General features: G+C 36.6%; 3 protein-coding genes across 26 annotated transcripts in view; 1 reads left to right on the forward strand and 2 right to left on the reverse strand.

The window, feature by feature from the left end:
- Positions 1-2968, forward strand: part of LOC127501178 (tapasin) — a 47321-nt gene extending 44353 nt beyond the window's left edge. For 2 of the 3 annotated variants that reach the window (XM_051873059.1, XM_051873060.1), the window contains exons 3-8: positions 106-354; positions 509-868; positions 963-1286; positions 1972-2073; positions 2271-2299; positions 2428-2968. In XM_051873059.1, coding sequence (XP_051729019.1) covers positions 106-354; positions 509-868; positions 963-1286; positions 1972-2073; positions 2271-2299; positions 2428-2439 — 1076 coding nt within the window. In that variant the 3' untranslated portion in view covers positions 2440-2968. The remainder of the gene's footprint in view (positions 1-105; positions 355-508; positions 869-962; positions 1287-1971; positions 2074-2270; positions 2300-2427) is intronic. The other variant, XM_051873061.1, reaches the window with a different exon arrangement.
- Positions 1-12903, reverse strand: part of LOC127501176 (major histocompatibility complex class I-related gene protein) — a 128712-nt gene that overhangs the window by 110304 nt on the left and 5505 nt on the right. The gene's annotated exons all lie outside the window — the stretch shown is intronic.
- LOC127501187 (DNA ligase 1) lies at positions 3428-9155 on the reverse strand. Of its 2 annotated transcripts, XM_051873078.1 has the most exons (4): positions 8938-9155; positions 7333-7419; positions 5026-5258; positions 3428-4986 (listed from the first exon to the last, which is right to left on the reverse strand). In XM_051873078.1, the coding sequence occupies exons 1-4, from the start codon at positions 8987-8989 to the stop codon at positions 4831-4833; spliced, it is 528 nt and encodes a 175-aa protein (XP_051729038.1). In that variant the 5' UTR covers positions 8990-9155; the 3' UTR covers positions 3428-4830. The 2 variants fall into 2 exon arrangements, with proteins under 2 accessions (XP_051729038.1, XP_051729037.1); XM_051873077.1 differs by having other exon boundaries at positions 3428-5258; positions 8938-9152.

Here is a 12903-nt window from a genome sequence, read left to right on the forward strand (position 1 = left end):
ACTGTAATGTTTATAGAATATTAGTGTGATACTGCCTGGCAATAAAACAATTATACAAGTATAAAACAACTGACAACTGCACTTTAATGCACTGTCCTCCTCCAGATCCAGCTGGCACGTTCTGTAGTGCCGCTCTGAACCCACCCAAAGGCTCTGTGAACAAACCAAAGTGTGAGATTAACCCTTTCATGCCTCACGCCTCCATGGTCAGATGGACATCTGCTCTCACTGACTCCGCCCAAAGTCCAGTCTACCTGCAAGCTGATTGGTTCTCAGTGGCAGCACAAGGGCTTGACGAGCAGCTGACATTGTCCAATATTATGAGAGCGCCTTCAGCTTCTAAAGAGCCAAAAGGTAAAGAGCCCAAGTTATTGCAGAAAATATGTAATATATAACTGTATATTATAATATATACTATATTTACATAATATATAATATATAGTAAAACATTATGCTTCATATAATTATTATTTTATATAATTAAGCTTTCTGTCTTTCTCTCCTGAAGTAATTCTCAGTGTCTCCAGTAAAACTCCTGTGGTCCGCTCTAGACTGGGAGAACCGGTTCTGTTGGACTGTGGGTTCTGGGTCGACCCGTCTTCTCCAGTTCACGGCTCTGGATTCTCTGTCGAGTGGCGTTATCAGTTTCGGGGTGAGGGACGGCTGGTCCTCGCTTACGATGGCAAGAACGATCGGTTTGCAGAGACATCAGAGACCGGAGCTGATATTGACATCACAGGCCTCTATGAAACAGGAAATGCATCCCTGATTCTGGAAGAATCTCGAGTGAGACACTCAGGAACTTACATCTGCACAGTGTATCTTCCACACCTGCTGGCTCAGGTAGCCGTGGACCTGGAGATAGTTGGTGAGATGAGCAGCCAGCTAGTTTATCAACAGCATTTGTTATATTAAACTACAGTTATATATAGAATAGTAACCACTGCCTGTTTTCTATCCAGAGCCTCCATCTCTCTCCATCTACCCTTCTCCTCTTCCTCTGCTGGTTCCTGGGCAGGTGCTGCTGATCCAGTGTGAGGCGTCTGGTTTTGCTCCTCACACTCTGGATCTGGGCTGGGAGTTCACCGGGGCTGATGGGAAGTCCTGCTCTCTGGGTCAGGGTGGTGTAACGGGTCACAGACAGGCGTCTGATGGCACCTTCAGTCAGAGCAGCCGTCTGGAGCTGGACTCGAGTAAACTGGGGCTCGGCCGTGGTGGTGACATCACCTGTGTAGCCAAACATGACGGAGGAACACGACGAGCCACTGCTGCACTCAATGTGATTGGTGAGTTATACCGTCATAGACTGACACATCATTTTCAGAAAGTGTTTATGATAAATCATTAAACCTGAAAAATGTAATATATGTACACACAGTTTTATCCATGTCATCCATAATATTTTCTCACTAAAGCCCCGATCTTGAAAATTCTGGGCTTGAAAAAAGTTTATATTGTAATTACTACAACATTGTGGTGGCGTTTATGTGTGCTCAACTCTTAAATGCGATCTTTCTGACATGACTTGATTGCAGCAATACATGCATCAACATTCAGTTATTTCTCGGTCCGTCCTGATTTCTTCCGTCCTGAACTGATAGAGATGCATTCCCATCGACTGTATTCCTGTCATTTATGACTCAACATTGAGCAAACACACAGAGAACTTCCGCAGCTTTCGTATAGTGGATAAAAGATAGAAATCCAGTTATTTTCAGCCCTTGAATTTGATTGCGACATTCCAATAGTCCACTCCACTTGTCTATATTCAGACAGACACTGTGCTTTAGTGGATTTTCAGTGGTTCTTTCTGGAGGTTTCTCCAGTAGGTGGTGACAAGTGACAGTCTTTATGAGTGAATCATTAACTCATTCAAGCAGTTGTTCAAGATTCATATTTGCATTTCCAAAAGAATATTTATGTCAGTCAGAATGTTCTGTAAGTCTTGATTGTATGTTTTGTTCCCATCAGGTGTCAGCGCTCCTTCTATTGAGGACTCTATGGCGATGGTCGCTGTTGCTCTGGTGCTTTACGGCATGATAAAGTTTCTTTCCTGGACATTCAGCTCTTCTGGTGAGTCAGTTTTCTAGCATCACTGCAACTCAGAAGTGCTGTTTACAAGTGAACTGACAACAGAACCTGTTCTAGTGTAAAAAACAAAACAAAAACACAAGTCTATTGCAGTATAGACCATATTTGTGTTTGTAATAATATGGGATGCCCTGAAATGTATTAAATATCCATGCATGTCAATGTTTGTTTTCATATAGACTCCAGTGACACTGAATTAAAGAATAAGGTAAATAACGTATTTTTATTTATTTTTTTGCTAAACAACACTCAAATTTCATTTTTAAATTTCATTGATGCTGTCTTTAGTTCTCTAGTATAACTGTCTGTCTGCTTATTTCTATCTGTCTCTTGTAGAAGGAGAAGTAAACCTGGAGCTGGAGCTGATTTTGAAGGCTGAATAGTGTGAAGAGAAACTGCTTTTGTAAATAATTATTTCAGAATAGTTTTATGTTGTTTCAGTCTTCGCTTAATAATTTCAGATTGCTGTGTTTGGGTCGGTTACTCTCTGCAAGTATTTTTATATTCTGATATTTCAATTGCAGTTGTACAAATTCTGGAAATAAAAAAATGTAGATTGATTGTATTTTAAATATTGCAGGACTGTTGCTGATATTTAGTTTTGAAACTCTGAACTTTGAGCTTTTTCATGAACACAGCTTTATTAATAACATAAACTCAATTGTTTAGTAATGTAGTGTAGGCAGCAGATGGATTAAATTTGTGAAAATGTTTTTTTATTTGTGTTATAAACAGGTGAAATACAGAGAATATATGTAAAGTCACCTGATAAATGTGAAGGGAATGTTCTGATCACACATCTGATCTCACATTCATGCCAAACTCACTGTTTTATCACTGTATCTGACAAGGTAAATTAAACAGTTCTCAAACTAAAGACCGTATTGCTGCATTCGTTGTAATATCTAAATTGAATTTTCTGTTACTAACTCAAAAAAAAAAAAAAAAGATCTTATGGGCTCTAATTTGTATAAGTCAAATTTTGTAGGTCAAATATGGCCTAGATTTTGAGTTGCAAACCTCTGTTTCAACAATGTTGTCAAGCATGATAAATACTGTATATAAACATGTATGATGTCAGAAAGATCGAAGAGTTATTTATAATGGAGGAAATTTCACAGGGCTTGAACAGAAAACACAGAGTACAAAGAAAATGAACACTTTTGGATAAAACAAAGTTAAAGGATATTTCAAAAATATACTGCAAAACATTGGTATTTTATTTAAAATTTTGGGGGAGAAAAGTCTATCTTATGAAAGTTTACATGATCTACTGCTTTTATTAAAATAATATGGCAGTTGTAAGTCCTAATCAATAACCACATATACAGATAAATTAATTGCTGTACATTTTTAATCCACAATGCTATAATATATAATAGCTTTTAGAAGGCCAAAGTTTTATTTCCAGAATACAATACATACACATCTTGTAGTTTAATGAAATGGATTAATCAAATCAAGCAATATATTTCAATGCCATTTAATATGTATAAATGAACCTGACTATATAAGGTAAACAAGTAAAGATCCACTGAAAGGCAAAGTCATTAACAGCCTAGAAGCTATTACAAACAAACATATAGCTTTGCTTTTTATATATAGATACAAAGTATAACATTATCAAAGCACACATGTATGTGCATTTTTACAAGAATTACATTAAAGATGGAGTAAGTAGATTTTCAAAAATGCTGTTACACACAATGTGAGTGGATGTCTGTTTATCACAGCTGATGCGCAACAAAATAATGCTTCAAGAAAAATAAAGCACAGATAATGAACAAACAAAAAAAATGTACACAAATACAGTACACAAGAGTAAATACAAAGTGTTTGTTGATAGTCACCAAAAGCACAGCAGCTCCAGACAATCAATGACACTCAAACCCTGTGTTACATGAGAAGTGGAATCAAAGCAGCCTCCGCATCTGTTTTCAGGCCTTCCCACTTAGCTCTCTCCAGCGCTGGAAAGCTTTTCTGATATTAACACGGGCCCTAAAGCGCTTGCCCAGTCATAAACCTTCATTCCAGTGATATTCTTTTGAGCTCTTTTGTATTGTGTCTCATCTCTCTTCCTGCAGTTTTTTTTCCTTTTCAAATCTCCCTTTTGCTCGTTCTCTCTCCTCGACCGTCATACGCCCCCTTCTGTTGATTGGTTACACGTTTGTTGTTGGTGTCGGACCGACTAACTTCCAAATAGTGTGTTTGAAAAACTACTGACTCCACCTTTAAGATTTTTGGAAAAATTTTAAATAAAAAAGAAAAAAACCATATCTTATCGCGATACCTACATATCTGCCAGCTGCATGACACATCTCCAAGCAATTAATACTTTCTAAAATAATGTACTAAAATAACGGTCACTTTAAACTCATGCTGGGGGGTCCGCTAGAATATAGAGCCCCCAGAATATAGATAAATTACAATTTAGTTTGCAATTTGGATTATTTTTATAAGATCCCATGAGCCCTGATAAATGCAATTTCTACTTCTGAAGTGCTTCTTTTATAAAGACCACTGCTTTCTCACATTACACAGTGAAGCAGCCCTGCATAGAGTGAATTATCGATTCTCCAATACATTGGGTTCTGACATCAACCCGATTTGAGTCAAACTCCATTGTTGCACTTTGGTTGAAAATTAAAATCAGATTGACGTCAGAACCCAACGTAAGACCCAACGCCAAAATATAACCTCTATCTAACTTTGGGGTGCAACATCAAAATGACTTCATATTCACGCCCGGCGCCTGCTGGGACTGCACACAGGGCTGAAGTAAAGAACTTCATTCTCCCTCAACTCTTTCATCTCTTTCTCCTCCAACTCTTTCTCCTCCAACTCTTTCAACTCTTTCATCTCTTTCTCCTCCAACTCTTTCTCCTCCAACTCTTTCAACTCTTTCATCTCTTTCTCCTCCAACTCTTTCTCCTCCAACTCTTTCATCTCTTTCTCCTCCAACTCTTTCTCCTCCAACTCTTTCAACTCTTTCATCTCTTTCTCCTCCAACTCTTTCTCCTCCAACTCTTTCAACTCTTTCATCTCTTTCTCCTCCAACTCTTTCAACTCTTTCTCCTTCAAATCAAGAGACAGAGAGTCCTCTCCATCATAACCTTCCTGACGGAAGGCATCTGTTGTTCCGGTCTGATCTTCCCACACCTGCACACCTGAGGAAAACAGACAGTTTGAATGTAAAGGTATGAAAAATCAATTCATACAGTCAGAATAAAATCATCAGTCAGTCAGAAAGTCCCAACATGTCTGACTCAGAATCAAATGAATCTGACTGAACATATTTTTGGTATTTTGGCCTTCATTCTATAAAAAAAAATAATAATAAAGAGAAAAAGACCAGGTGCTGAGTAATAAAAAAAAAAGGCAATAAACAAACAATATGTCTATATGTTGTGATGTCTTCACTGGTAACTTGCACAAAAGAGTCTTTGTTTCAAACTCATGAATTATCAGTTTAAATGAATCACTCAACTGGCTGAATCTTTGACTTATTCACTGCACTTTGTCTCAGAACCCATTTGTTACAAAACTCCATTTGGTTTGATCTCAACAAAATTAACAAGACTCTTCAGACTGTTGAAAAATACCCAGAACAGAATAGTGTGTGCTTCTCAATGTTCATGTTTTCTTTTTTCAAAAATCTGGAATACTGTGGAAACTGTGAAATATTTCATCCTTGACTATCATGTGACTACATTCTAGATAGATGAGCATCTTTTACAGGTAGTGACAACTGCATTTACAGAAATCCTACGCAGTGTAAAAAACCAAACTGAACTAGTTGTTAATGACATTTTTTAATGTGCATTAGTGCTCACCTTCAGTATGATTAAGCAATGTTTGGCAACACTGATGTTGTTCATGAAGTTTTGTTCAGGCCCTGCTGTCTAGGGATGAAAATACTGGTGTATATATTTTATTTCATTTTATTTTTTATTTTATTGCTACGATATCATGATTTTGCTAATTTCGGTATATGTTGCTGTTCCGAAGTTCACCGAGAGGTGGCAGTGTGCTACCCAAACTGAGGGGAAACAGGTGCATGACTACATAGCAGAACAAAATGGATAAAGCAGTTTAATTTCTCTCAGCACGCCCAAAACTAATTAATAATGAGAGCAGTAGACGTGAAATTTGGAATTACTTTGCTTATAAAACTGATGAAGAACAAACCTTGCCATCTGTCACTTGCCCATCCTGACTTGTTCAAACAATCTAATTTTCTATCATTTATTTTCTTTTAACACTGATCAAAGCTTATATAAGATCATATCGTTTAGATAACATGTGCGTTTGAACCAATTATGTTTAGATCTCATAATATCTGCACTTAAATGGTTAGTTCACCCAAAAATTAAAATGATATCATTAATTACTCACCCTCATGTCATTATACACCCGTAAGACCTTCGTTCATCTTCGGAACACAAATTAAGATATTTTTTGATAAAATCCGATGGCTCAGTGAGGCCTCCATTGCCAGCAAGATAATTAATACTTTCAGATGCCCAGAAAGCTACTAAAAACATATTTAAAACAGTTCACGTGACTACAGTGGTTCAACCGTAATATTATAAAGTGACGAGAATACTTCTTGTGTGCCAAAATAAATAAATAAATAAAAATTAAAAAAAAAAAACGACTTTTCAACAATATCTAATGATGGCCAATTTTAAAACGCTGCTTCGAAGCTTTACCAATCTTTTGTTTCGAATCAGTGCACCAGCATATATTTTAGGCTTCACAGATCCGATACACTATATGTGATAACGCATACTATTACACTATTTACATTCACGTAAGCTATAACCGACTGTGTTTATGTGAATACTCACTAAGACGGACATTTTGACATTTTTCGTGTATTTGAGCTCTTTACAGGCAGCTTGTGTGTGTGTTTGTGTTCCGTCAGCTGTCCCAAAACGCGCACACGATTATCGCAGCGCACAGCTTGTTTGCAGGCTCGATGTCTTGAGGCCAGAAGCTATTTGCTCATTTCAAAAGATAGGGGAGAAACTTCTCACAAGAAAGTTTTCAAATGACTGATTTGCTGTGATAATGTGTTGATTAATTTACTAATAAACATTTGCGGTAATTTGCATTTTGTAAATGCGAAAACTGCGAGAATGAATAAAAATATATCCAATACCCATGCCAAAATTCAGACCCTGTATATATGGTATCAATTTAATATTGATAATTCGGTATTAGATTGTGGTACCGTACCGAAGTCAAAAATGTGGTATGGAGCCATCAGTGCCGTCAAAACCTTTAAACCTGATGTTTCCTTGAAGTATTGCAGGGAAGGTTTTCCTGAAAGAAAAAAGAAACAGAAGAAAAAAAAATCAATGCCTTAGGTGATAGCACTAATGGAGATTCAACCTTCACCCCTCTATCAGTGAAAGATAATTTAGTAGAACCATTTTTTGCAGATCTGATTTCAGAATTACCTTTATTGCGTAATTTAAGAAACTTCTTTTTTTTTTTACTTCTTTTTTTCTTTCTTTTTTAACTGCCTGATGCAACCCAAATAATACACTAATAATACATTTAATATATCCCGGACTTCCTCAAGCATCAACAGCAAAAAGATAAACTGTATTGTACTGTCAACTGTAACATTTTAAAGGTTACAATTATTGTAGCCCTATAACTCAATAAATGTAGAATGTTCCTTAGTGCAAAACAACAGCAGAAAGAGTGTTTGAAATGTTTTTACAATTATTTTTATCTGTTTTTATAAGTTATAAGCCGATTGAATCGTTTTGCATATGCTGGCTTCACGTGCTATCGGAAATTTGATAATTCCCACTTCTGAAGTCATGATTACGAGCTCATCGCATTCAAGTTCTGAAGTGGGAGGGCGTTCATGTGCATTTTTTACCAAGGAAACCCCCATTATCTCGAGGGAAGAGTTGGCCCATTAGTCTTCCTGGTTATATTCATCGGAGACTAACCCTGCATCCCACTGTGCATACTATCCGCCCTAAATAGTATGAAAAATTACTAATGTCACATACTATTTAGGATGGATAGTATGCACATTGAGATGCAGGATTATTATAGCTATAGGCACACATTAGGCCTACCTTAAATCTCTACATATAGGCCTAGCATATTACACAAACTTGCTGCACAATTAATCTAATTTCTAATCGTGATCACAATTACAAATGCCGCAATTACATATATACATTATTCTGCGTGCTTAAGATATTTTTTTCTTTTTACATGTTATCTTAAGGTTTTTTCCATTGTTTTAATTTTTTAAATTGTTTAATGCTGTCTTCACGTGCTCTCGGTAGTAAATTAAATACAAGTTTCCGTGGTATAAAATTGCACATGAACGCCCTCTCATGTCAAAACTTGAATGCGATAAACTCGTAATCACGACTTCAGGTGTGGGAATTATCAAAATCAAATTTCCTAAAGCACGTGAAGGCAGTATAAGAATAGCCTGCACATCAAATTATCCTGACTGATTGAACTTGGATCAAATTAGTGAGATTGCGTGAAATTTATGATACCGCTTTAGCCCCGATTGATTTGTTATGTTATTTCAAGTCAGGATATTGACTGAAATCCCCGCTTTAATTTCTTAACGCCCCAGGTTACAGTTTTTTTTCTGAATTTTGCAATGCTTAATTATGTTAATCCAGTCATCAAAACTAAATTCCATTCTTTAAGAAAAAAAGTCCGACTTTTCAGCAAACCGAATTTATTGATTTATTGTAAAGCAGTGACAATCGCAACATTTAAACTTTAGATGTAAACTTAAATAAGCAGCGTCAAAGTAATTAATTGGAATCTAACCGGTTAAGCCATACTCACCAGAATACATGAGAGCTACCCCGATCATCAGAAGAGCTACTGCGGACTTCATGTTTACTTTCGAATATTGAAAAACGTTCTGCAGGAATTAGTCTTGTTTTAGACGCTTCCGTGTCTGTAAACTGGTCAAAAAATCCCCGCGCGAACATATATAGTTTCTATCTAACCGGCAGCCAATAGATTTTCTGGAGAGATTCAACGTCACCTCACCACTCTCTAACACGAGTTTCATAGACTGTGTTGTTTTCGAAAGCGAAAATAAAATAATGATGCAATAGTAGGCCTACTACAAGTTATTAGTTAAAGTAAGGTGACAATATCGTAAAATTGTGGTTGAGCTTAAAGAATGTTTGACTTTATCAACTCAATGTGACTTATATAGACATCATAATTAATATTAAACAGAATAGTCAAGGTGCTGCATCAAAACAAGCTTAAAATTATATTACAGTACATATGAAATATATACAATTAACAGCTTTATAAAATTAACAAATGTTCATAAAATGAACTAAAAAGATTAACAGAATCTTTAAAACCAAAAAGATAAACAGAAAGTTTGAAGAAACATAAACTTTAATTTTTAGATAATTAATTAGTAACTAATTAGAATCATAAGAGCTCTGTCTTATAATTAAGGCCTTAACCTTAGACATATCCCAAATTGGTTGATCAAATGTGTTTCAATCCCACTTGTATTTTTTACATCTTTGAGAAATACAGATGCTTGACATATACCCTACTGTAATTTATGAAAATATCACTTTAAGCTTGTCAAGTCACCTTTATTTATATAGCACTTTTTACAATAGTGTCAAAGCAGCATACAGTAATAGACCTAACAGGAAAATAATTTTGGCTGCACAGCAGCTCTAGAAGAAAATGGTGCCATTGTCCAGCTTAAGTAAGTTCAGTACTGATTTATTCCATTGTAAAAATCTTTAGTTATTCATTTAGTTCATTTATCTGCAGCAGCTTTGCAGAAAACAGTGATGTTATCATCCAGCTCAGTTCAGTTCACATACAATGGTGTCAATGCAGGCAGATGAAAAACATTGTTGAATATCAATTGTGCCCAACTAAGCAATCCAGAGGCGACAGCGGCAATGAACCCAAACTCCAACAGGTAACAAAAATAGAGAGAGAATAAAAAAAGCTTGGGAGAAACCAGGCTCAGTCAGGGGGCCAGTTCTCCTCTGTGCATGATTATTCAGGCAGCATTACGGGTCATAAGCCTAAGTCAGATTGGGATCGGAACAGTCAAAATATTTAATCCAGTTTCATCTGGTTGAAGATCGGATTCATCACGCCGGTATGGAGACGGGTTTGTTGAGGATCTGTGCCACTGGCTGTTGTGTCGATGAGGCCTTCACAGGGGATAGTTGACACAATCTAGCTGACATTTCAGGGATGCGTTGTGGTCGTGTTTAGGCGCAGGTCTTCCTTCTGATCTGGAAACAGCCCTGATCCGGCTGACTACGGTAAACCTCGGGATAAACAGAGAGACTAATATTAACGAGTACATACGGTGTTATAGGAAGTGTTTCCGGTTCCGGCTGACCTAACTTAAACAGCCTAACAATCCTTTAAAGCAGTGGTCTCAAACTCAATTCCTGAAGGGCCACAGCTCTGCACAGTTTAGCTCCAACCAGCTCCAACTCACACCTGTTTGGAAGTTTCTAGTAATCCTGAAGACCTTGATTAGCTGGATCAGGTGTGTTTGATTAAGGTTGGAGCAAAACTGTGCAGAGCTGTGGCCCTCCAGGAATTGAGTTTGAGACCACTGCTTTAACAGATGTGAAAATATAAATTTATAATGTGTTATGTGTATGCCAGGTTAAAGAGGTGTGTTTTTCCAAAGTTTAGGTGCCAAATAGGAAAAGGATCTACTGCCTGGAGTTGATTTTGATATTCTAGGTATTATCAACTGGCCATAATGCTGAGATCACAATAGACGCTGAAAGACTATAATGCGTTAAGAGCTACCTCAAGTACTGGGGAGCTAAACTATTTAGTGCTTTGTAAGTAATAAGCAAGATTTTAAAATCTATATGATGGTTAATAGGAAGCCAATGCAGTGTTGACAGAACTGGGCTTTTATGGTCATACTTCCTGGTTCTAGGAAGAATTCTAGCTGCTGTGTTTTGGACCAGCTGGAGTTTGTTTATTAGACGTGCAGGGCAACCACCCAGTAGAGCGTTACAGTAATCTAGCCTTGAGGTCATGAACGCATGAACTAACTGTTCCGCATGTTTCATTGAGAGCATATGTCGTAGTTTATATATATTTTTTAAATGGAAGAATGCGGTTTTACAGATGCTAGAAACATGGCTTTCAAATGAAAGATTGGTATCAAAGAGCACACCCAGGTTCCTAACTGACGATGAAGTCAACAGTACACTTCAGGCTTAAGGGGTTATGAAACTTCAAGCTATTAATCTTTTCTGTTCCACTATTTGGCTTTCAATTAACTATTTTTGTAAATTTTTATCTATTGTAACTTTATATTGTTTTTTTATTGTAAATTTAAATGGTAACTGACTGAAATTTCAGGACACAAAATGGAAGGAAGAAGAGTGATGAGATATAAAAATGGCTGACAGGCTTTTTGGTTTCTTTTTTTTTTTTTAGTTTAGCCACAAACATGTTATGGAAAAACTAAACAACAGACAACAGCCAAAACAAATGATACAATAGTTCACTTTAAGTTAACACAAAAGAGCATCATTTTCAGTGTGCTGTGCAAAAGTGTGTTTAAAGCATCTAATTTTTTGTCTCCTTAAAGCATTATGAGTTTCCCGCGTGTTCTTCTTTTGTTTTTTAGCATGCCTGTTGAAAAGAGGTTTGTACAGATCTGAAAGAACCTTCTTCAATGAGTCAAAAAAAAGGTAATTTCCAAAAATATCTGTGATAATGAAACTAAGCAAACCACTGGGTTGGGCTTTTAACTACAGTCCTGACTTGTACCAACACAGTTGAGAACTTGCATAGTCTAACCTACATTCAAAATAAACAAATAACAACTTTTGGGCAGCTGAGCACATAAAATATGCTAAATGTAAATAATAATTTTAAATATTGAATATTTCTGCACTACCCTCAGTGTGGTTCACCTTGACATACCTACATAGGCCTACTCCAAACAATTATACAAATTGTAAAAGGTTATGAGACTACACAGGGCATTGTGCCAGTTTGGTTCGGTTAATGGACTAATAATCCCCCAAAGTTCCCAGAGGGGAAACTGGAGGAGTGTGTAGCTTCATGGTTACATCAACAGAAATGTGGTTAACAACGGCATTTACTATAAACTCTTGTAGTCTGGGAAGTCCCTTCAGTAACTTTCAGTTTAACTTTCAGTCCCTTCAGTTTTTTGGGGGGTTGGCTGAAAAAAAGTATTTTCATACAGCTTATTAACACTTTACATTGTTTTCTGGTATTTCAAACCTGATCATTCTTACGAATCACGCACCCAATCAAAATTAATCACACAAATTTAAGGTGCCAAATATGCTGGTTCATCTGATTTCTAATGCACAGACATTGGCGCCATCTTGTGAACACAAATGCACAGTTTCTCAACAAGATGGTATGACATAGCATTTCTATCAAAGATCACTAAGGCTATAAACTATTATGTTAACAACAGTTAACCTTGCAAAATACATTTCTATACATAGATTTTTATTGTTAATAGCACTCAAAATTGTAGTCAAATTGTCTAATCTGAATCTTGCAGCACGTGGTCTGAGGTGTGATTGTTTGTGGGTTATGAGAGAAACAAACAGGTAGTGGTGTGCTGTGGTTATGTTCAAATAACATGGTAACTATGGGTTAGAGTGCATGTGCCGGTGGGTTCTTTATTCTTCTGTTTGATCTCCTAGCCTAGGAGGCCTACAGGTGCTGGTCATATAATTAGAATATCATGAAAAAGTTCATTTTTTTATTGTAAATTATTTTAAAAAA

This window comes from Ctenopharyngodon idella, chromosome 19 (assembly GCF_019924925.1).
Source record: "Ctenopharyngodon idella isolate HZGC_01 chromosome 19, HZGC01, whole genome shotgun sequence".
In the NCBI taxonomy this organism is placed as follows: Eukaryota; Metazoa; Chordata; class Actinopteri; order Cypriniformes; family Xenocyprididae; genus Ctenopharyngodon; species Ctenopharyngodon idella.

Coding starts and splice junctions, on each gene's coding strand:
- LOC127501187 (XM_051873077.1), bottom strand. CDS start 8,989: ATGAAGTCCGCAGTAGCTCTTCTGATGATCGGGGTAGCTCTCATGTAT. Junction 7,420..8,937: donor GGTAGCTCTCATGTATTCTG/GTGAGTATGGCT, acceptor TTTTTCTTTCAG/GAAAACCTTCCCTGCAATAC. Junction 5,259..7,332: donor ATACCACATTTTTGACTTCG/GTACGGTACCAC, acceptor TGTTTTCCTCAG/GTGTGCAGGTGTGGGAAGAT.